The following is a 24,730-nucleotide window of genomic DNA, read 5'->3' on the forward strand; positions in this document are numbered from 1 at the left end:
GAGATATTTCCAGCAGAGTTTTTTGGTTGTGCAGACCAGCATGTGATTTTTTGAGTATTTCCCAAAACAAAGACTTTCTCAATCTTTTTTAAAGAGCTATGCAGATCACCACAGTCATTTATTCGTGTATCTTATATTTACGGCTGTTCTGTGGTCTGTTCTTCTAGATTATGAATTTTTCAGTGACTCTGTCATTGCCTGTGTTCATACATGATCTAAATACTCAAGAACAATAACCATCACAGTCAAACAAAAGGTGAAGTGAGTGTGGCTGTTGTATTGAAACATAGGAGGCCTCATCCTTTTCATGGGAGTTGCTTTAATATTTCTAGAGAAGAGCTTTGTGAAAGCAGAGAGGAATCCAGGCCATTCCGTGACTGCACCTGGAGATTCCACTCTCACCTGCACCCCACGAGCCCCAGGCACTGCTGCTCTCTGCAGGCTCCTGGCTCCAAGGCTGCTGCTTAAATGTGAGGGTTGTCTGCTCTTGTTAGGGAACAGATTGGAACTGGAGGAGCCATTACAAAACCCTGAATTATATATACTGAACATTTTCTTGATTAAATTTTTTCTTATATTTTATTTCCGAGGAAGGAATCAGGCCTATTTGTAAGACAGATTGGGAATGTGAAGGCAGTCAGAGTTTCTGGGCATTACTGTGTGGAAATACTGCCTGAATTCAGTGCCCATCACTGTGACTATGAACCCCCAGGGATTATTTTGTCTGTTTTGGAGACAAGATAATGGAGGGACTTTTTTCCTCCCTTTTGAGAATTCATTGAGAATCCCATCTTCTGTCCATGAGGAAATCAGATGCAAGTCTTCATTAAGACCCTTTTTCAATGCCTCCTACATTTATTTCTTGCAAATCTGTTTTGTATCTTCTGGGTGCAAAATTCCACTTGCAAAATGTCATGTAAGTAGTGAATATCTCACAGGATCAAGATCTGTACAGGTTTGCTCAGAAAGCAAGAAACCTATTTCTGGAATTTGACTTTGGTCAGTGTCTGCTTTATGCAGATTTGGTAAAATAAGAAAAAATGCTCTTCTGATGCTCTTTTACAGGTGCAACTTATGTTAAACAGTATATGTATATCTAAATAGATATCACTGTTTTGTATGTGGGCTTTTAAGATCATGCATAGTCAAGGACTAAACAAGCAGAATGTAGTGAGTGTACATTGTACTGTCACTTTGCATCTTGGAGGCATCCAGCTGTCTGCTGCCACAAATGACAGACTCCTCTTGCCCTCACTCACTGCTCAGGGGTGTTTGCCTCTGCTCAGATTCTATTTTTATTTGACCTGCAGACAATTGTGGATATTCTCCATTTGATCTCTCAGACCAAACTGGACCGGGCATGACTTCTGGTCTTTAAAGCTGTGCCATTGAAAGGATTGATGTCTGCCAGTGACTGTCACACTAAAAATTAAATCTTGTTCTTGCTTGATGTTTTATATTGCTTTCTCAGTTTTAGTGTTGGATTATAATCTAGACATTTTTATAATTTGAAAATGAAAGCAAAGAAATGCTAGGGTTGACCTTGCAGGCTAGGAAAAATCTCAAGTTGTTCTTTGGAGATGCACTTATTCTTAGAGCAAGTTCAGTGTCTTTGATATAACTGCTGTAAAATATGTAGGTCTTTCTGTGATTTTTCCCTAAGTTTTGGTTTTCAAAAAGATCTAAAATAGAACAGAGGATGAAAGCCTATCAGGGAAACCAGCACAGTCCAACTTCAGATTTTTAGGTCTGATTATGACAAGCCTTGCTTGTCCAGCACTTCTGATTTCCCCTGAGCGGGAGAAATGCTAATTACTGTTCACAGAGCTAAGACGGTTTAGCTCAATGGAGAGACTCCTTTTTATTTTTGCCTTATTTTGACTTTTCCAAACACACCAAGGTTTTACTTCACATTAAAATAAATGTAGGCCAAAACCCAGCTGACATGATGATGAGACCAATTTAGCTGAGTACACAGACTAAAATGGTAGAGTCAGTGTAGCATTAGATAAGAGGTAAGGCTGTGCTCCAAGTTGAAATGCTCCTGCAGTGAAGACAAGCCCTGAGAGAAAGACATCAGAGAGCATAAGAAGCTTACTAGGGCAGAGACTAATATGAATGAAATTAAGTGAAAGGAAAATGGAAGCTGTCAAGCCTCCTAGCTTGGGCTGTAATATGCCATAAATAAATTTCCAAAAGATATTGCAGCATTTTAGCCAGAAACTGTAAGGCTGCATAAATAAATACCTTGTTATTGATGGGCTTACACTGTATAATATAAATACTGTAGACCATGTTCCTGCATGGGCTTTGTGTGTCTGTAGGTGGGTGCTGCATCCAAATTCCTCCTGTTGTGTTCTTCCAAGTCAAGGCAGTGTTCAGTCTGTTCCCCATGCAGGGAGAGTGGCTCTTGGCTGCCATTCCAGTGCTGTGCCAAGGCTTCTTCTCTCTAGAACTGCTATTTTCATGAGTTACAGGGTTATTACCCTGTAATTCATTGGCTGCAAATTACATTTCTTATAAAAGACAGTATAGAAACAAATTTTGTTTTGTCCTTTCCAATGAATGATTTTTTATTATTGTGTCTGAGAAATAAATCAACTCTCCATAGCAAATGGCTTTTCAGGAGCAAGATTTGATATAGTCATTTGAGATTTTGCTAGTGATGGCTGAATTTAATTACTGGCTTGTTCCCATTAAAATTGGTAGCAACAGAATCACCAAATGTGCTTTCAAACTACCATATATTTTGGCTGAAAATGGTTGAGTTCACAAATGTATTACATTCTTTTATCACCAAAAGAAAGTGTATGTGGTATCAAAAGTAAAATTTCAGCATTTTAAGAACTTGTTTAGACTTTTCTAAACATGGATTCATGCTATGCAGATATGATAATCATTATTTTTCAGCATGTTTTAATTTAAAGTTACAATTCATGTAAATGAATTTACTAAGATATGTTCATATTCTGTGTATTTCATGTAATAAACATTTACATCACAAGTCTTTCATTGTTGCACACACAGTAAAACCTTCCCTGCTTCCCTTGCCCACCTCCCACTCAAACCTTACCATAATGGGGGAGTTTGAAATACATGCTGAAGGGTAAGAAAGATGACTGTGCTTGATGTGCCATTAGTATGTTATTGTTTAAGAAGGAATTATTGTAGTGTATATTACAATATATCTGTAAAACAAATATTCTTTGTGCATTTTTTCAGAGCAATAAGAAATTGTGTCTTTCAGGCTCCTGAACATTTCTCTTTTGGTAAAATAGACTGTTAGGGAAGAAAGTGTTTTACATTTATAAGCTGTCTGTTTAATTTATTTTTTTTTAAGTCCTAGACCACCAGTTCCTCTATCTCTGCTTCTATCTGAAGAAGAAGCAAGCATACTAATTCAGTCCTTCTGGAGAGGTTATCGGGTAAGAGTAATCTATAATTATTTTGCTTGATGTTGAAAACTGTAGGACTGTGAAGGCCCCGGGGAAAATCCTTACATAAATTTTAAGTAGGGGATACTATAAATAGCTGCTGAGACCCCTATGGTTCATTGGCTTTGGATGTTGCTCTGCCTTATGCCTAGTGACTACAATTTTTTCACAGGCATTTATGCTGATGTAATCTCACTGTTTTCCTCAACAACAAAAAATCCACAGAAATTTGATTTTCCAAAGTACAATTAGCACTGAACAATTTTCTTTCTTTAACTGAAAGTTGCTTTGGGTGGTTCTCAAGGAGGGAGTGTTATTTTGCTTCATGCAGGGATATGTGAGTGAGTGTGGAGATGCATAAGGAGGATTGGTGAGGTCTGTTGAGAAATAAAAGCATTCAGAGAGAAAGGACAAGGAACTGAGACCAAGAATGAGACAGGAGATTTATGAGAGGCATGAAGGCTGTTATTCAAGGAAAGAGAAACAAAATGACAAGCAGGTGTTGTAAGGCATATTAGTAACACAGCACTAGTGCCATTGCCAGTTTAAGGGGGAAAAGCGAGGTGCATAAAATAAAGAAAATTGTCCAATGCTATTATTTTGGAGGGTAACAGCCATGCTAACCCTAGGACACTAAATAAGTTATTTTGAAAATCCTGAGCAAGTTCTGTCAAATATACTTTTTTAAAGCTCTAATACCTTCACACCTCAGGAAGAATGGACTTGAAATTCAGGTGACTTTGGTGATGAAGAAATGTCTTTGACTTCCTTTATCAAAACTTAAGCTTCTAAGTAGCCTCCAGATATAGCAGCAGTTTTGTTGTGATGGACAGGGAGACATCTCTGGATGTCAGGTGTTCTTTAAATAACAATCAGTATAAAACACTCTCTGTTAAATTCTCTACTATTTTTAACAAGTATGAATATATAAGTGGCTCCTATAATGTGCTGTGCAGCCAAAGACAATGAAATACCTTGAAATGTTCTTCTTGAGTGATGGATTTTTGCGGCTCTTTCTGCTTGTTTGTTTTCCTTTATTTTTCTTTTCTAAAATAGAGACAGCATTGACACTAACATTAATTAGCACTGACAGTATCCCTGCAGGCAGCCTTACAGTGGAAGCAACCATTATCCAATAACAGTTATGTTTGCTGAACACTGCAAGGTTGCTCAGATATCTTCTGCTTCTCTGAAAGCTTGTGAAGGGCACAATCCTTCCTTGTATAGATGAACTTCAGGATTTTCACATTGGTATTTATCATTCTAAACCAATTCCCAGAAATGAGAGAGAAAATCTAGCTATAAAAGGTGGGAGACATAAAAAATAATTCAGGCTATAAAATTAGCTATTAATGTTTTACCTTATTCGAGGTGAAAGAACATGGGGTTTTAAAAATTAAAAATTGCGATCAGAATATAAAATAAAAACCATTAGTAACAAATTACTACATAGGGCAATGTGTTATCCTTGGGCTTGCAGATTAAGAGAACACTAAGCTGAAATGGGATTTCATCACGTTAATGATACGTATGTTATGAAAAAATTACCAAAGAATTCAGATTATTTGCTTTTAAAATAAATAGCTCAGTCAGTTAACACTGATTTAATGCTGATAATAACAGAATACTTACAAAGAATGCCATTTTGCATTCTAAAGATATTACTGTGTCAAAATTTTAAACTAATTTCTGAAGTTTTTCATTAAACCTTGCTTTAGAACTTCGAAATACTGCTTGTGAAATAAAAATTTACAGTGTGATAACGAGCACACATAATGTGACACTGTGATGGAGAGACAGGGTGCTTCATCCTTGGTCTTCTAAGACACATCTTCTATGGACTCAGACCATTTTTGAGGTATTTTGTTGACCATATTGATTTAGGCAGTAGAGTTTTTCTGGTTGTGTAACTGACTGAGCATCATGTTCTTCTCTTGATCCTTCACTTGTTTCTGCTACCTCCAGCTGTCTGAGCATGCCAGTATCAAAAACACACAGCAAAAAATGCAAAATATCAGGCAGTAAAGGTTTTTCTATGTAAAGGGGGAAAAGAAGCTGTGGGTACAGGATCTTGAGAACTCTGATAATAAAGCACGATCAAAACAGTGAATTCATCCTTATCTGCAGCACATTTCAGAAAAACACTTGTTTAATTGTAGTAATAATTAATGACTGCCATCAACCAAGTCCTTGCTACAATCTTTCATACAAAGACGTTGATGGGCACTGTGACAATTATTTCATGTTTAATCAAGAACTGAATTCCAGAACAAACAGCAGAGGAAAATACAACTGCTGAGTCCTCAGGGGAGATCACAGACAGGAAGACTGCATCCTGAGAGGGCTCTTTGAGGGCCAGGAGGAGCACTCAAGTGAGACTTGAGACAGCTCTGTCATCAGAATTCTTCCTTTTCACTTTCCACCATCCTTTTTTATTGAGGTTCCATTCATCAGTCACGGGCCAAGGCAGTATTCAGCTAGGTGTCAATTTTCCAGGCACTTTTCCAACAAAAGATGATATATTCCTTCATCCCTCTACTGCAGAATCTTTGCTTAGTGCCATCTTTTTTAATAGGATCTTTTTAATCTTTAAAATTTGCATAACTATTCTAGACTAACAGAAATTTTTCATTAGTAGAATTTCCTCTGATGTCTGTGGGTGAACCTTTTGTGTTATCCTTATCTGTTGTGCTACATGTTCTCACCTAGCACCAAAAGTTTGGGGTTTTAAACTAAATCTTGTAATATCTTAGAGTTGAAATTGGGCAGCATTATGTAAATATTCAGTGCACTTTTATGCACTCACGTCCTTTGAGCAAAAGTTGAAGATAAAAATGCTTCAGTTTTGCTTTGTATCTTGCAAAGTGCAGTTGTGCTTTTGCTATCACAGTTTATATTGCTTTCCAGCATGCTGTGGCTACCAGCAAAGGCTTAAACCCAGAAGGTCACACAAATATTCACTGTTATTTACAGCAAGTGTAGGAGTGAACTCTCCCTTCAAAGCTGAGACTCCTCCAGGGCTTCAGGCAGTGCTGGTCTGCAGGACAGGCATGTCAATTGTTTAGAGAAGATCTTTGACTCTCTCTTTATTTGCCTGGAGATTTTGCTGCTAAGTCATGGCTTTTTCATCATGCTAGAATTGCACTCTGGTTTCAGAACAGAAGAACTTTCTAAGGAATTATCAGTATGCACATTATAACTAGGCTAAACTATGAAGCATATTTGGAACTTTTTAATGTATTTTGTTACATTCCTGTCACCTGTTTTACTGGTGGTGGCATATCTGTGTTCTTTTTTCCTTTATTTGGTCACTTTTCTACAAAGACACTTTGTTCTGGGAGCTCATTTTACTGCTTGGATTTAATGCTGACTTTGGAGTATTTGAGTATCTGACTCTGCCTTTATCTCAGAACTCTGTATTTCACTGCACTGTCACTGTGTTATTTACTTAGGGAGACTATACAGAATCTACTATCTTGCCTTCTGTCTTTTAACTGCTAAGAATTATTGCCTTTATTTTCAATATACAGAGACAACTGTGGCCCTGTCATGGGCCAAAATACAGGTCTGACACAGCTGAAGTTGTAAATGGACATATCATGTTTTCAGAAATTTTATATTTATATACAGAGGTAGTAATTTCTCTGTCTCCCTGCCTCTTGCACTTTTGTCATTTATATGCTTGTGTCCCATAAGCATTTCCTCAGCCCTTTCCTGTGCAAACAAACTGACTCCATGTAATAAGGAATTATTTGGCTTATAAAAGCTTACATGGCAGCATAAAAGAAAAACTGTCTCTTGCAAGCCTAAAGAAATTATCCTGTGTTTGGATTATGTTTTATTTTTGCAAATAGTATTTGATGGATTTAAAATTGCTTCTTTTTTTTTGTATAGCTGAAGATGTCACTAGTAGCTGTATCTTCTTTAATTTTTAAAATTTCATGGCAACCTTGTAAGAAGTCCTTATCACTTTTATAGAAGATACTACAGAACTACATCAATATAATGGAATATTATTGGAGGTCTAAGATGTATCTGGTCTCAAGTCACTGAGCAAAAGCCGTGGCTGTTTTTATTGATCAAGTAACCTTGTATTGTATTTCTCTCTGCCAGTGCACTGTCTGAAACATAGCAAGTTATCTTCTCCTAAGTGGATTGAAAAGTGCTATGGGAGTTCAGCCACTGTTTACTGCATTCTTAGTTGCAGCACAGAGAAATCCTGGGAGGAAAGAATACTTTTGATAAATAATTTATTGTTTTCTTTAAGGTTCTGGGGTTTTTTATAACTAGTGGAAAACTAAGTCATGCTCTTTTGCTCTGTATGTGTCCCAGCAAAGTGGGAGAAAAGCAGAGTGTAATGGAGAAGAGCATATAATAGAGTCCAAGTCACAGAGCAAACTCTTCACATATCCTGTGATAATAAACACAGTTTTATTTAGAAATTTTCTAGGGAACTAAGTGGATATCTTCCTGCAAATAAAAATGTGTCCAGGAGAAACTGAGCTTATTGCTGCTTGTTTCTACCATGTTGTTCCATTTTAGACTGAATTATTAGGAATTTCAGACTGAATCTTAGAACCATGGAATGGTTTGGGTTGGAAGGGACCTTAAAGATCATCCAGTGCCACCCTGCTGCCATGGCAGGGACACCTTCCCCCAGACCAGGCTGGCCTGGAACTGCCAGGGATGGGGCAGCCACAGCTTCTCTAAATGCAGTCCTGAAACATAATGACATTTTTATATGTAACATTTAGGAAAAAAAAACCCCAAAGCCCAGAAACGACATTTTAAAATAATTCTATTACAATTTGAGTATGACTCTGAGAGAATAATCACCACTGTAAGGTAATGCTGGCATGTCCCTTTCCACTGCTGTTCAGGACTGTATGTTGAGCACGGGAGGCAGTAATTGTGTGAATGCCAACAATGGGCAACACACTGCTAATTAATCAAATCCTGCTTACAAGTGTGAGTAGTAGAGTGGTAAAAGCTGTTGATGCAGAGCTAGTTCAGTTGTATGTTAGTAGGAACTACACCAGTACAAAAACAATACTAGAAAAATTCAACTTAGATCTAAATGAAATCAAGGCCTTTGTTGTAATTTTTTTTGTGGAAGCAGAATTATGCCTTTCACAGGGTGATTGACAAAGAATAGATATCATGTAATGCAGTCCAATTACTTTAAATAACAGATTAATGGCTCTCCTGTTGGTGAAAATTGTGTGGGTGGGATTGCCAGTCAGCCTATTTGGCAGGTGTGAATCAGGTTGATGGAATAAATTTTCTTCTGTGTGACCCTTCATGCTCCCCTTCTGCTCTATTGTCATGGTCAGTGGGTTGGTTTTATAGTGTTATGCTTTTCTAAAGGCACTAATACCCTTCAGCATAAGGCTTTAGATTTTAATTAACTCAAAGAATTAGCATCTCACTGCAATCTCATTTGTAATCAAAGTGATCTCCTAATAGACATATTTATATTTTCAACTGGATTTGTCAATTATGTAGATTTTATTTCTATGTAAGCTGAAAACTGTAAACCTCTGGGGTTTTGCTTTTACCTCAGGCAAAAAGGATGGCTGTCACATATTTGCCCAGCCACAGTCTTGTGAAAAAAATGGTATCCTCATCCTGGGTAACACAAAGGTATAATTACAGTTTTCTTTTCTGATTCCACTTTCACAGGTTCGTTGTGACAGTGAAATACAAGAGCTACGTCAGTGGCAAAAGAAGCTCAGGGAGGAGAAGCACATTACTGAGGTAGTGAGAAAATTCTGGGCTAAACAGGAAGCCAAAGGTAAGTGAATTAAATAATGGGGGGTTTTGGCTGGTTGGTTGGTTTGTTCATTTGTTTGTTTTTACATTGTGTTGAATTTTTATACTTTGAGTTGTATTAAAAAATAGGCCACACAGTAGGACACTAATCCTGAGAGAGGAGGTAATGTCTGGTGGAAATGCTTGGCTGTTTCTTTACAGTCAATACTTACTCTACTTGAGTCTCATGTGCAGCTGAAAGTAATGAAAAATACAATATAGGGCCTAAATTCAATAGTTTCAGAAAACTATGACAATTTGCTGGCACAGTATTTTCTAGGGCAGGATTAGACACCTAGCAGCTACTCATCATGTAAAGCTGATTTTTACCAGATTGGTCGTAGTACAATTTTTCTGAACTGTGAGATTTCTATCTGGTAAATATTCTATTGGCACTTTCCTGTAGTTATTTACAGCAGAACTTGGCCTGTACAGTTCTGAAAAAAAAAAAAAAACCAAAAAACAAACCCAAACAAGCTAAAAAATTGCCAAGGGAAATAAGGCCAGATTGCCTCAAGAACTGGCACTGTAATGTGTTGTTTTTTTTGTACTGTTTGTGGACAAGGCTTTACTGACAGGGCCAAGTTACCATTCACTTAGGCACACAAATCATCATCATCATCAAATTATGATTATTTGCCCAGCCTCTTTGTTTTCCCAGCCTCTGTGAGCTGACTCAACCCTGACCCATGCAGGGAAGTGACCTCCAGAGCCTGAGAAGGTGATAGGAGCTTGTTGTAAGGGCTGTGTAGATTCTCCAAACATTTATTTGTATTTGCTTTGCAGTTCTAATCTATGAAATATCAGGCTTTATTTACCAGCCCTTGAAATCACCAAAGGGATGTTTTATAGCTGAAAATAATTAATTCTGAGGAATAAAATCATGCATCACAACAGGGGTAATCTGTGTTTATATGTGTGTGTATGTATGGGGTATTCATATGCAGTAAGGGAAGTAGAATTCTTGGTTTTAGTAGCTCACACCTAGAAGATTAAATCATGTAGTAACAGTGCACAAAAATGATGAAAAGATAAAATCAGTGAGACATTGTCTTCCAGCAGACTTGACTGACATATAAAGAAAATTTTGGCAGAGCAACCAAAGTATTCTTCAAGTGGGATTTCATAGCCTCTCTACTACAGTTTATTATGAATTGACTTGGTAAGAAAATATAGGCATCTTTTCTTTTTAAAGAAAACAGAGATATATCTGGGTTTAAGTATCTGAAAACAGTGAATTCAAATTTCCTATCATAAAATTATTCTCATTATAAATTTAAAACATAAAAGATGAATTTTTCTCTTTGTAATACATGCTTAATTCTGTCAGTGTTAATTGTTAGAAAATTGCATTCCTGGAGATAATGATAGAGGTTGACCTTGCAGGCTTGCTAATGCCTTTTAAGTGACTGCAATTTAATGTTTGTGGCTTAGCCTCTGTTTTCAATTTGTTAATAATTTTATCGTCTCATCAAGGCATGTTTTTTCACACATTCCATTGTTCATGATACCAGTAAAAGTTAGAGATGCAGGTTTCCCACTTCTAAGAAACAAACCTATATGTTCACAACACACCAATGTGAAAAAGGATAAATATATTAGAAGATTACAGAGTCATAGTTTGCAGTCTTCATGCATGTAAAATCTTAAAGGTGAAAATTACAAGTTCATTTTCAGAAAACTATGTGAACTCATTCTCAAAATGCTGCAATAAAGAAAAATAGGGGCTAAAAGTGGACTGTGTCATTTGACAGTTGAATTGATTTAAAAACTCCAGTGTCTGAAGAAATTTAATCTTTCTATAAACTATACTTAAGTTGTTTTGGAGCCTTATGTAGTGATAAGGCTTCCTTTGCCAATTGTTTCAAAAGGAAAGAAAAACTTCCTTTTAATCACTCTCACAGAGCTTTCCTGTCATCAAATCATTTATTTTAGGACTCTAGGACACATAGCTGTTTCACCACTTCAAAGAAAATGGCAAAATTGCCCCTTTTCATTTGTTGTTTCCTTAAACCAGTATAAGTTTATATTGCTTATATCAGCTTTCAGTATTATCACAGTGTTTCTGTAATTTCTCAACTGAGCTCTGCTAAGTTAATTTAAGAGTATCCCCACATCAAATAGCCTTGGGGCCCAAACAGATGGCGATTTGGAAACAGCTGTACTAGTTTGAGAAGTTACTGTCCAGGGGTTTTCATTATCAGTCTCAGCTGTGATGCCATCATTCATTTTGTTAGTGCTCCAGCTGCTCTTTTTTCTGCTGTTATTATCCTGCTGTTTATTAGTGTTGTTAATCCCTGTTTCATTGTGAAGTCAGCAAGGTAAATTTAACTGCTTTTACCAGTGAATCCATCCAGCCCAGCTGACTTTGTGCTGAAGTGGATTGTGAACACTCACACAGTAATGAATAGCATAACACAACTACTTTTTAATCTTGTCTTTCTAAGCATTTGGTTTAGATGAATTCATTAATTCTGTTAATTCAATTAATCCCTTTTAATTAAACCACTGAAGTCTTTGCATCAAGCAGACAAAGCATTTATTGTTATTAAAAATTCAGATCTCACAAACAAAGCATTAAGATTCATGGTCAAAGGAAAAAAGTAACATTTTTAAGTAGATACAGCATTTTATTATGAAATTAACCACATTAGGAAAAATAATGAAGGATCTCTTTAATTTGTATATAACTAACTCTGTTTGTTAGATGCTGTAAACAGTGTTGAATCTAACTGTAGGGGATGAATGGTGAGCTGCCAAATAGCTCTTAGAAAATGATGACTCGAGCAGTAATGTGATTCTATTGACACTACTAGAAAGATCAGCATACCTTCCATGGAAATATCAGCCAAAGACTCAGTTAATGTGAGCTAACAGGCAGACTCTGCTTTGTTGGGATTTTCAGCACAATGAAACCTTATTGCAAGGGTATGTTCTAGGTAAAAACGTAATTTTATGAGAAGTTGTTTGTGTGTGATACTTCAAAAAAAGATAGTAAGAAGACATTAGAAATGTGAACTGATTGTAATTAACAAATCCAAAGTAATTCTTCATTTATTTTGGGGGGTTCAGAAAGTGTGTTAAAACATGTCCATTAATTTTGAAACAAGCAGTTGAGTTTTCATTAGAACTACAGCCAAATGAAATACTTTGGAGGGTCTTTTCTTTTTCCAGTAGAGACCAAAAGTCTCATTTTTATGGGATGATCCAGCCCATTAAAAAGGCAGCCCTGTGCTTCCATGCCAAGGCTGCTGCCACCCTCCCCTGCCCTGGCAGGAGCACTGGTGGCTTCGACGAGGAGCGGCTCAGAGCCTGTTCTGCTGGGTCAGCCTGATAAACTCACCAGGGGTGACACAGTCCTTCCATCCACAATCAGGGACCAGCAGTGACACAGTCCTTCCACCCACAATTAGGAAATGGTGCACCAGGATCCAGGGAAGGAGGAGTGCCCACCTGTGCTGGGCACTCGGGTCAGCCCAGCTGCAGTGCCCTGGGCAGGCACGGCCCCACAGGCAGGGCTGGGATGGTGCCAGTGCAAACCCCTGCTTCATTCAGCCCCTGCTTCACAGCAGGGCAAACTTCTCTATGTGTTCCTGTGAAATCCTTTAGTCTTCTCTCAGTCCATCTTTACACTCTTTATTATTAGTTTTGCAAAGTGCTCTAGGATAGAAAGTGTGAAAACTGCATGAAGATTACTTTATGCATTAATAGCACCTTGCAGGACTGTTGACCTCTTTTAATGCACATGCTGGCAAAATTTCTTTTTGAGTGCAAAGAAAAAAGTGTGTTTCTTTCAGCATATATCCAAGATCATAAAGCTACAGCATTCTTGGCTGACATTTTAGTTGCTGTACTGCTCCACTGCTGTGCAAAATTACATTCCACAAAATGATCTATATTTAAGGTATGACAGTCCTTACTCTGAACAATTTCAGACTGAAAATGTAGAGATAAGCACAACACTTAAGACTCAGTTTAGTGGCTCACAGCTTTAGACTTGAAGGGAGAGTTTTCTCTAATATAGCACAGCTGATGGGATAAATTTGTTCCAGAATTTTTTACAGAATTAAAAATTGTTTGCTTTCTACAGAAAATACAGTTATTTAAAACTCCAAACTTCAACCTCCAAAGAATGTGAGTGAATAGCAGATTGTGCTTCTGAGAACTGTTTTGTGCAGAGTTAGTACTGATGGGACAGCACTGGAAATGAAAAAGTGTCTGTCCTACAGTGAAAGGAATTTGAAAAATATTTAAACTTTTTAATGAAAATACAAAAATCTTCATTCATCTCTTATGTGCCCAAACACTCTGTTGCAATGGTTACTTCTCTGCTGTTGGATAGACCATTGTTGCTGTTACACAAACAATACTTACAGCTATGTTATGCCCTAAGGGAATTTTTTCTTGTTGTTCTTCTTATCCGCATAAAATTTGTAAAGTTTTAGTTTTAAAAATCAGTATTCTTAGGGAAAATACTAAAAGAAATAAATACTCCTGAGTTTATGGCAATACTAGTTGTAACCCTATTAGCTGGCAAAAAAAAAAAATCAACAACAGCCTGGGCTTTGCAAGGCACTTGTGTAACAGAGGAGTAACAGTGTGTGGAGAATGTAGTTAAATCAAAATAAGACAGAAAGTAATCTTTACAGCAGGTGAGAGGGTGATTTCCAGATACAGGAGGGAATATTCTTTTACATTCCAATTTTCAAGCTGTGTTTTTCCTTTGGCAGTAGAAATTATTACTTACCTATCTGGAGAGATTTTCAAAGTACCTCTTTCATGGCAATAATCTTCTCCCTTGGGAAGATGCATCCGAAGAACTCAAAATGGAGATATTCTGGAAAATCCTTGCAAATCTGAGTGAGATACAAGGGAGAACAGGCTGCATATTTATGGTGCTAGAGCAGGAACAGATGCACAGTGTCAAGAGGCAAAGCCATGCAGTAACTCACTCCTTGTACAGCTGTGATGTCTCCACCTGAACGATGAGGAAGGCTTCAAAAGCTTAATCTCAAATTAAGATGAACAGGGGAAGCCTAGCCTGCATACTTTTGAAGGGTGCCTGTTTGCAATCATATCACATCAAAGCAAAATTAACTGGAGAAAAATGTTAAATTCAGAACCCAGAAAAAAATGGCTACACTGTGAAACTCCTTTAAATTCATTCCATAAACATCCTTATTACTGGGGCCATAAATGAAGTTACAACCACATGCATGCTTGTAGGACTGAGTGGTTTCCCAAAGAAAATATTGAAAAGAGGAAACATTTATAAATGGGAAATCTTACACTAGGCTTAAGAAAATATTTTAAATTACTGCAGGTAATAATATTACATTAGGAAAAGCATAGGCTGAAAAGCTAACAGATTTCTTAAAGGCTGCATCTCTGTGGTTTATTTAGGAAAACTCAACCCTGTAAAATATAAGAAATTAATTAGTTTCATGTGAGAGTTTCTTTTTCCCCCCACCACTTCCACCAAGGGTGGTTGAAATAATTGAGGAAGATTTTAAAGAAAATAATTTATTTCTAATTTCATCTGCCCTCCTTTTACTGCAGCTGTAATTCTTTAATTAATCTCATAATGGAATTCTTGTAAGTAATGACCTCCTCAGATTCTGTGGTTTTACACTTTTAGTCTTTTATATTATAAAACAGATTTATATACACACACATAATATATTAAGATCTTGTATGTTTAATGTATTTTTTTAATAGTTTGGTTTCAAACTAAACTTTAGAAACAGGTTAAAAGTGGAAGATTGTTGCTGTCACTAGGACACTGCACTTAAAAGATTTTCACTCTCTGTTTTTTTTTTTAAACATGACTGTATTTGGTTTTTATTGATTTTTAAACATGTATTTATTTGGCTTTTTCTTTCTGAAACCAAAAGTGCTGCAGTCAAAATGGTTTAAAATGGGGACATATATGTGATTAGTTTTGATTTAAAAGCACTGGTATAAAATTCAACTTACATAGAAGAAGATCTTAAAACTTTTTTTTAAGGAAACCAAAAAAGAAAATCAAAGAACAAAGCAGTACCGAAGGCCGAGTATGTGCCGGTGGTTTTCATCAAGCCTAATTCAAAATGCTTGAGATGTTTCTGAAAGTTTAATCTTGGCACTAACAGCTGAGAATGTAGTGATAAAAGTCATAAGACTCATGATACAGAATCCAATTTATTGGTCCACACCCTGGACTCAGACATCTTTGAAAATTTATAAAGATTACAGTAACATTTAATTTCTGAAACTACGCTGGGAATGTTTGAAAAAATAAAAAAGGAAGATGATCATTTAGATAAACTGCAGCACATGAACTGTGCTTACACAGGCACAGCAGTGGGCCTGTGAGCACAAGTCTGAACTAATCCTCCAGTACCAAAGCTGTATTTTCACTCATCACTCTGCAGTTGTTAATAATCATTTGTAATTGAAAAAAAGATTATTGCAATTTGGTGATTTTTCTGTGTTTATATAAGCACCTTTTTTGGTTGTTTGTTTGTTTGTTTGTTTTTTCTTTTTATTTTTAGGAGAGGAGAAATTCTTCAAGGGTTCTGCAATCTAGGGTTTTTTATAATTTTAACCGTAAAAGTAAGAAACATTGGAGCATTTTTACTGAAATTCTGCTGGTGTTTTTTGTAAGCCATTGAGATAAGCAAACCCCAAATTTCTGTTTATAACTACAGGATGTGTTAGAAGCTTGGAGAAAAGGCTGTCACCAGCTGAACAATAAAGCCTCCAAAGAGTCCTGCAGCAAAACTAGATTTGAGACTGGGTTAAAAAGAAAAGGAGGGGAAGTGGGGCAAGGAAAGAAAGACCACGAGCTGTTAGTGAAGTATTAAAATATGACTTGGAGAGTTCAAAGGAGGGAGTGACAGATTGCAGAACACAGGAGCTGCTTGCCCTGACTCCCTTGAAGCCCTCCTGTGGCATCAATCACCTGGGTATTTCTGATTTAACAATCTGCTTTCTTACCTGATGCTTTGTTTCAGTCTGCACAAGAGTTCAAGTGTGGTAACTTCACAGAATCTATCACATTTTGCAAGCTGGAATCATGTCAGAAATAAGAGGGGCTAATGGGTATAAATGCACTTTTCATGAAGCTGCCCAGCAAATCTGCAATTCTGGGTTTCTGCCTGTGTTGGTTTCTGCCTGTAAATCCCTAAATGCTTTTAGTTGAGGACCTGCCACTCTGGAATGATTTATATTCCTGGTCAGTCCTTTCTGTTTTCATCGTTCTCTTTTTCTATCTTGACTATTTACATTGAAAAATTCTGCATTAATCAGATACTCTGGAAATTCTCTGGTTGCCTTCATTCTGGATCTTCTTCTCAGTCCAGGGTTGTGTTCCATAAATTGTTGTGCTTCTGTGGCTGTCTCTTCATAGATCTTAGGTCACTGAATGACTTGGAGGACACTTGGATAATTGTAAGCAATAGTATGCAGTACATCTAATTCTCTGTAGTTTTTTCTCTCCTAACTGAGGTGTTCGTGTCAGGTGTTCAGATACTCTATACTTGTATCTTCCCATATTTCTCTTCTTTTTGTACACCTTGAATTGTAAAAATGCCATTCAAATATATTCTAATGAATTCTGAGTCTTCCTGTCAAAATATGAAGCAAGAAATGGTGCATTGCACAAACAAATTCTGCTAGAGATCTTTCAGCCCTTATTTCCCACATGCATCGCTGAATGTTGGTGTTTGAAAGTCTCCTGTATTTCAGCTCTGGCTTTGCTAATCTGATCCTAAGTGAATTTAAAAATGCCCTGAAACTTTTTGTCCTCTACAGTCATGAAAGCAAGACTAAGCATTTGACAGACTCTGCTCCTGATTTGGACAATTGGGTTTGTCCTGTCACTTTTAAAAATCTGTTTTGCAGAAGCCTCTTCTGTTGAATGATCCTCTAACAGTTCCATTTCAAATTCATGATTTGCAGGAGTGTCCGTGGGTGTAATCTCCATTTTATCATTTGTTTGGTTAATATATCTGTATTCAATAGATCATTTTCCTATCACTAGTGACAGAGTATTTCCTGGAGTAAAAGGTTTCACTAATAATTACATACAGGCAGATTTCCAATAGTAAGAGGCTAAAATTATAAACACTTTATAAAAAAACTGTCTCTTTAAAAGTCAGGTCTTATTTCAGCAAGATTGCTGGTGGCTCCAATTTCATGTTCAGGCTTCTTTGGCATTTCATTGGGAGGCTAGGGTGAAACTCCTTTCTATATATATTTTTTACTCTAAGCCCCTGCTAATAAGTTATTCCAATAGATTTTCTTTAGTGGATTTTCATCTTCTTATAGTCCGAATCTATAGTATTTTTCATTACTGTTTTTAACTGTTTAAGTTACTAAATGTAGTTCTTAGAGCTCTATGAAGAGTGTGGGAGCAAAAACCTTTCCTAAGCTACTGTCACAAGCAGTTGAGTTATACAGCAGTTGGTCATAGTTTATTCACTGTTATGCTGAAACAACCAAGTATCAAACCAGAACAGTATCAGTATCAAATCAGTCCTGTACATTAAGAAGAGGGAAAATGATGCCTACCATCCAAATTAGATGATAAGGATGTTTGAAGTTAACGCTTATATAAATGGGACAAAAGCTCCAAGTTTTGCAGATTTTTGAATTTCCCCTTCCTGGGAGCTAATGAACAGTAAATCCAGATACATTCCAGTGCTTCCTTTAGCCATCATCTGTGCCTCAGCATTGCAGCACAGACATGATAAATGTCAAATTTATCACGTCAAGTGAGCTGCATTCCCAAGGAATAAGGCACACCAAGTAGTAGATGATTTTATTATAGTAGGAGTCAAAAATATGGCAGGTCAAAAATAGCAGTTAACAGTTGTGCTCCTCAAGAACACCCCCACCTCACCTCCAAAGAAATTAATCACAGTCCCCACAAGTGCTTATTATTGCAGTGGTGGCTCTAGTGTCCTGTGATTTAGAACCTGCATGTGACTAAAGCATAGTTTAATCAGGTTTTCTCACTATGAAAGAATAAGAGTAAGGAGCAAGAAGACTGAAAAATACAGTAAAGAGATGAAACATAGTGCTAAAAAATTAAACTGTTCTGATAGGAGAAACCATATGACCTATTCAGATTGAAATGCCAGTACTAGAAAAAACAAGTGAGATGTGAGATTTTATTTTTTCTTAACTTACACTGTTACAGCACCTAAGGGCCTCAGTTCCTTTATGTCTCAGGACTTTGAACAGGAGCTGATGTTTTAAAAGTATACAAAATACTGATCATGCTGCCAGTGAGCAGGATTGTGTTATTTAATTCTTATATTGCGCCTCCTTTAATTAGGCACTCTCTGTAGATAATTTTCATACATTCAGTTACACATCTTGGGATTTAAAGTGCTTGTTCTGAATCCATTTTCCTGACCCCAGCTTTCTGTGAGAACAGTTTTCTGGACATTGCCCGAGACTGGCAGCGGCGCAGAGCCGCAATCCCCGCTGTGTAAATGGCATCCTGGGGCAGTCTGTCCTGCCCAGCAATGTCCCTGTGCCTTTCCCCAGCATGCAGGAAACCTCAGCAGAGACAAGGGAGTGCTTTCCATTGCAGCAGAACCACAGCTGTGATCCCACCGTGGTGGGAGCCTGCAGAACTGCACACAGGGACCGCAGGCACGGGGAGATGGAACGGGAACAGGGCTGCTCACGTTCAGATTTTAATACTTCTTTACATTCAGCTGAAAACTGAAATGGGTTTCTCACTCTGTTAAAAGAATGATAGGACTTCTAGGACTGAAATGGCTAAAATTCAGCATAAGGAATGGCACAGCTGTAAGCCAGGTTGTTGCTGTTGACATTTACACTGTTCATTGCTTTAGATACATGTTGTCTGAAAGAAAAGGGCTGGATTATCAGGTGGTAGAAGTTGTTCTAAACATCTTCCATAGGCATTTCAAAATATTTTAAGCAAGCTAGTTCAGTTTGAAGTGTCACAGCCTGAAAAATATATTTCTCCAATGGAAATTTCTAGCAAAAAAATGTAGCCAGGCATCTTCTTTCTCCATCTTTCCAGCTTATCTAAATCCTGAGGACATCTTACTTTTCTATCTGCATAGGAAGCAAGTCTGTGTCAAAAACTATTTAAATAACTGCCTGAAATCCAGATTTATGCTGACAGCCTGTGCTTCCTGCTTGGTGTGATGTGATTGGAAATTGTTATGCTTAAGTAACACAGGTTATGATAAGACAAGGACTCTACTGACTAAAAGTACTGCTAGTAGATACCTAAAACACCTGCTCATTTTAATATGAAAGTCTGTGAGCCTTGAGGTTTCTGAATGTTGCAATTTTTATTAAATATTTGTAAATGTCAGCCTCATCACATCAAGGAATATTAGATAAAATTCAATGCAATAGAAAGTATTTTATTTACAGGACATTGATAGTCATATGGGATATTAAATCTACTCTGGATTTTTCTTCTTAACAGCTGTACAAACAGAAGCCCTGAAATCTAGAAAGGTCTTGTGCCATCGAGGCACTGGGCATGTATTGCCTTGACCATTGTAAAACAGGGTTTACCCTGCCTCTGCTGCAGTCTCATTTTGGGTTTCTAAGGGACTGCTGTGTCCCTCCTCCTTCAGCACTTTTCCTGTATTCCTGCTATGAGCTGAGATTCTCCAGGTTGGGAGCACATGGGCCTGGTGCAGCCCAGTGTTCCTGGTATGCACCCAGAGGATTTTGTTTGCTGGTTTTCAGTTGCATGCCTTGGAAGGGAAACTAAGCTCTCCTGAAACTGGACGTTCAAAAGGGGATTTTTGGGCTTATTTGGCTTTCTTTGCCTCTAGCATAGCTTTTATATATAAATCTCCCAACAAAGTTGCTTGATGTAAAAGGTGTATAGTACAGACACATCTTCTGAAGTACAGGAAATAGAAAAGCAGATTTTTTTTAAAGTTGAAAGGCAGTTTGTACAATTTTAAAATACCAAAACCAGAATAAGATAGCTGAAATCACACAAGTAGAATGAGAAACCAGACTGTTGTATCAGCAAAAGAAAAACATTAGGTTAATCTGTATTAACAGATGTAACATTCTGAAAGAATACAGAGCTTTGAAAACAGCTTTCACTAGGGGGTGGAACGTTTTACTTTTATGTAGAGCTTTTGTTCATTTAGAATTGTTTACTCCAGCAAGCAACCCTGTGCTCTTTGTTTGACTGATTTTTCCCATTTGGCAGACTCTTTGCAATCACATGGATAACATTCTTCTTTCCACTGAGACATAGAAAAACTATTCTTCATTGACCTTGCTTGTTGTCCTAAATGACAAAAATATATTTATATGCTAGGTGAACTGCATGACTTCATCACTGAGTTTTAATTGAAAATTCTTCAAAGCAGAAACCTCAAAGAGCTGCTTTCAATTTTTTTTTTAACAATCCAGTGACTTCTTACTAGCAAAAAGCTCTGCCCTCAGCTACACATGCACAACTCCCACAGCTGGCACAGAGAACTGTGTGCAAGGATCTGAGTGCTGAAGCTGTGTCAAAAGATGAAAAAAAAAAGGGCATACAAAGAAGAAATACACTTTTTGGGTTGGGCAGGGGATTTTTATTTATTTATTGAACAACAGAGTATTTGCTGTCGAAATATGGTTTTAGTTTTTGTTTCTGTGCCTGTTAATTTTTTTTTTAATGGTTGCAGTGGGAAGCAAATGAGAAGAGCTGGACTAACCCAAAATCCTTCAACATCACAATTTCAGTTTGCTCACCAAAACTGCAGAGCACAGAGCTCATGGACTTTGTGATACTGATTTAGAAACGCTCTTAGCATTAAAGTTTTACATGTGAGGTGTTGTAAATCAAAGGCAGGTTATATAAGGATCCAGCATGCCAAGACAAAATTCAGTCTTAGTCGAAGGGAGCACAATTCTGTTAAAACAGATGGAATGGTGCACATCTAGCCAAAAATGTTGAATCTGTGTTGATCTTGTGTTCCTGAATGCTCACTTAAAACCTTTTCTGACAGGAACAAAACTGGATAAAATTAAATAGGGTTCTACCCACGTGTAGGCCAGTGTTAAATCTTCATTTATCATAAACTGGACTTCTCTGACTCGTGCAGAGCTGTGACAATTTACACAAATCCAGGCTCTGTTCAGAATGCTCGAAGTTGCAGAAATGCTGTGCCCCTCCAATTCCAGAGGAAGGCAATGGGAGCTGGGGTTGCTCTGCATTTCTGCAGGGGAGAAAAGTCAAAGGCCCTTTTGTTAGCCCTTAGCACATGTGCTGAGAAAATGTAGAATTAAGATCCCACTGTCAGCTTTTCCAGCAATCTTATACAGGCTACTTACTTATATCAGGTCCAAGCACAGCAAAAATCAGATTGGGTCCCTTGCTAAGGAACCTTGTTATTTTTTTTAACTTAGCCCTGTCAAGTACAGTCCTATTTATGCCTTTATAATTTCACAATTAGAGAAGATAGTAGCTGAACTACAAATAATTCCATGTAAGTCAAAGGTGTAGTTGTTTTGACTGAACACCTAATAAAACACAGGTGGTTTCTAGCACTTGGTTCCACATGGATTTCTCCCATCACTTGCACAGACTTTGTCTTCATTGTTACACCAGTACCCTCCCCTTGGGTTTTTTCCTGGTTGGTGATGATGGTTCTCACACCAGATCTGGGAAATCAAACCATTTGAAGAAAAACCTCTCATCCTGCACTCTTCAAGTTTGGCTGTATTCTCCTGTCTCCTCCTGTTCACAGGCACGAGCAATTGAACCAGAACAGGAAACTGCTGAGCCAACAGGGGGAAAAAAATCCCTTTTGTGTTAAAAGTTTGGCTGCTGAGCTCCTTGACGGGCTCACCGTGGGTTTGATAGGTGCCAGAGCTAAGGGTAAGTGTGGGAATGTGGCCAAAGGTGGAGGAATGTGCTTTAGGAGCCCTTTCCTTCAGTTTAACTTTCCTTATTTTGAGGAACTGCACCAAGGGGCAATTCTGTCTGTAGCACTGCTCTCTGCAATGGAAAAAAAAAATCTGTGTGGATTTTAAAACCAAGTGGACGCAAACATTGTAAGTAAATAGTAAAGCCTTTATTCTCATTAAGAACAGCATTTTGAAAATAAAACATTTGCCCATGCTTTACAACCTTTGTAGTTTTGTATACTTATGTACAGTCATCATGGTACACATTGATTGTCTTGAAAATCTTTTAAAGATGTACTTTAATAAGATACCAGTATGCAACAATCAGCGGAAAAAAAGGGTACGTTATAAAACACACGTTAATACATTTAATAAATATATATTATCTATCAAAAATGAGCTTTAGCTCTCATCAATTAATAAAAAGCACCTGCTTTGTAATCCTGTAAATTGGTAGAATAATCCAATTGTTTTATTATAAAAGCTACAATGCTCCCTTTTGTATGGCCTTTGGTTAGACCCAAGGCATCGAGCTCAAACAAAGCCAAGATGCCTGTGTTTAGGCTAAAAGCAGAAACAGCTAATTGTGTAGTATTTCATGTACCTTGTTTATAGAAACAGCTGGACATATTGAGAGTGTTCCTCTGAAAATGCTACATATTTTCTGGCAAGTGTCAAACACCCTCAACCCATCTGAAAGCAGGACAGGATCTGTATGACCTTGAACTCTTTTCCTGTCATTGATCAAAAGCCAGTCACTATAAATCTTGTTTGGGTAATAGAAGCTTTTGTCAGATGCTTTTTGATTTCATTTTTTCTGCATGGAAACACCATGACCACATAACCATCAAGGGACAACACAGTAGCTTTTATAGTATAAAAGCTAATTATAATTAGGAGAACTGTGAAAGGCTTGTGCTTACTTACTTATTCATGTTGTTCACAGATGCTCTACATTCTAGAAAACTTTCAAAAAAGGCAAAAGTAAACACTGTAACAAAAATATAAGTTAACATAAAGGTGCCTTTCTTCAATTACAGTTTTATTTTGGAGCATTTTACATCACGGACTAGTGACTTAAAAAAAAAAAAAAAAAAGTTGCTCATTACTAATTGTATAAAGTTGGAAAATAAAGACCCTCCTAAATCTACTGCCACACTTTCACCACCACATATTAAACCCAATCCTGCTAATTTTTTATTCAGTGAATAGTCCACATGACTAACCCAGGGAGATTAGTCACGTGAACAGCAGTTGGTAAAACCTTTGCATAAGCCCTGAAATTCCAAACAACTTCATCAGAAGCAGGGTTGGGAACTCTATTTATCAATTCAGTCACATCTAGAAAAAGAAAAAGGAAGTTTCTTAAGGTAACTATGTCTTGTATAGATTTTGTCAAAGGTCTGTAAAATGTGTATTATAATTCATAAGTCTTGGTTGTAGCATGATAAACTTTTTAAAAGAAAGCTGTCCTACCATTTATGCCATGGTCATCTTATATGTTTTTATGATAAGAGTTTTATGAGGGATTTTTTTAAACTGGTTTTTAAAAGCAAAATTCCGCCGGCAAGTGATGGTGTTTTTACTGTTCCAAATTATGTGTCTCCTGGGTGGCTAGCATTATCTTAAATATTATCTTATTTGATCAAAGCTCTGCTCATAACAAGCAAAATGTATTTCTAAGTCACTGGATAGCATGCAATATCCACCCCTACCCTACTTGGTTTCTAAGGCCATCTAGTTACATACAAAATGAAATAAAGGATCCCTAAAACAAGCACATGCTTCCTTTGCCTCGAGGAGCAGAGGGCAGGGGGGAGCTGACATACTCCTTCACTCATGCATGACAGAAAAACATTGCTTCTGGAGGAGAAGGGCTTTGAAATAAAACCCCATAAGATGATCATGGCAAGAATGGCAATATATATTTTTCCATATATATATACATATATCTGTGTGCAACACTTAGGGACTGGTCTTGCAGCCTCTGTACCTGTACGTAGACCTACTGGTGTCGATGGGACTACTGGTGGGAGTACAAGCCTGCAGGACTAGGTTCCTAATTCAGTAGAAACAGAGGTACATGAGGAATCAGGAAGACTCTTGAAAAATAAAAAGCTTGTCTTTCTTCTGCAGTATACAGCAAGTAACTTCTCTCTGTGAAGCTACTAAGCTATTCAGTTATTTGTACATTTTATTTTTTTTTAGTTTGAAAATATATATTTTTATTACAGCATATGCAAAGTTTAATTGTTATATGTTTCCTATGCCTTCAAGTAAAAACAATTAGCTTTTAGTATTGAGGAAAGCTAAGATTAACATTGGCCAAACAGTGAGGATACGGTGATGTTTTCAATGTCCGATATGTATTAAATGTTAAAGAAAGGAATGATTGCTTGAACATAATGGAAAACCATGGCACAACAAATGGGCAATGGGAACCGTTTAAATAACCCGGAGAAAACAAAGATGAAAAGCTTTGAGAAGTCTGCCTTATATCAACTCAAGAAAATGGATGGGGAGGAGTAGGGAAGAAACCACCTTAAATAAACAAAAACAACAACAAACCACCTCCAGCACAG

General features: G+C 37.2%; 1 protein-coding gene across 1 annotated transcript in view; it reads left to right on the forward strand.

Moving 5' to 3' along the window:
- The window catches only part of IQCK (IQ motif containing K), a gene marked incomplete at its 5' end in the record, with an annotated part of 36,603 nt that extends 15,020 nt beyond the window's left edge, over window positions 1–21,583 (forward strand). The window contains 3 exons of the mRNA XM_063414780.1: window positions 3,341–3,425; window positions 9,117–9,228; window positions 20,924–21,583. Of these exons, the coding sequence (XP_063270850.1) occupies window positions 3,341–3,425; window positions 9,117–9,228; window positions 20,924–20,937 (211 nt within the window). The remainder of the gene's footprint in view (window positions 1–3,340; window positions 3,426–9,116; window positions 9,229–20,923) is intronic.
- Between the last annotated feature and the right edge of the window lie 3,147 nt (window positions 21,584–24,730).

This window comes from Prinia subflava, chromosome 17 (assembly GCF_021018805.1).
Source record: "Prinia subflava isolate CZ2003 ecotype Zambia chromosome 17, Cam_Psub_1.2, whole genome shotgun sequence".
NCBI classification, from domain to species: domain Eukaryota; kingdom Metazoa; phylum Chordata; class Aves; order Passeriformes; family Cisticolidae; genus Prinia; species Prinia subflava.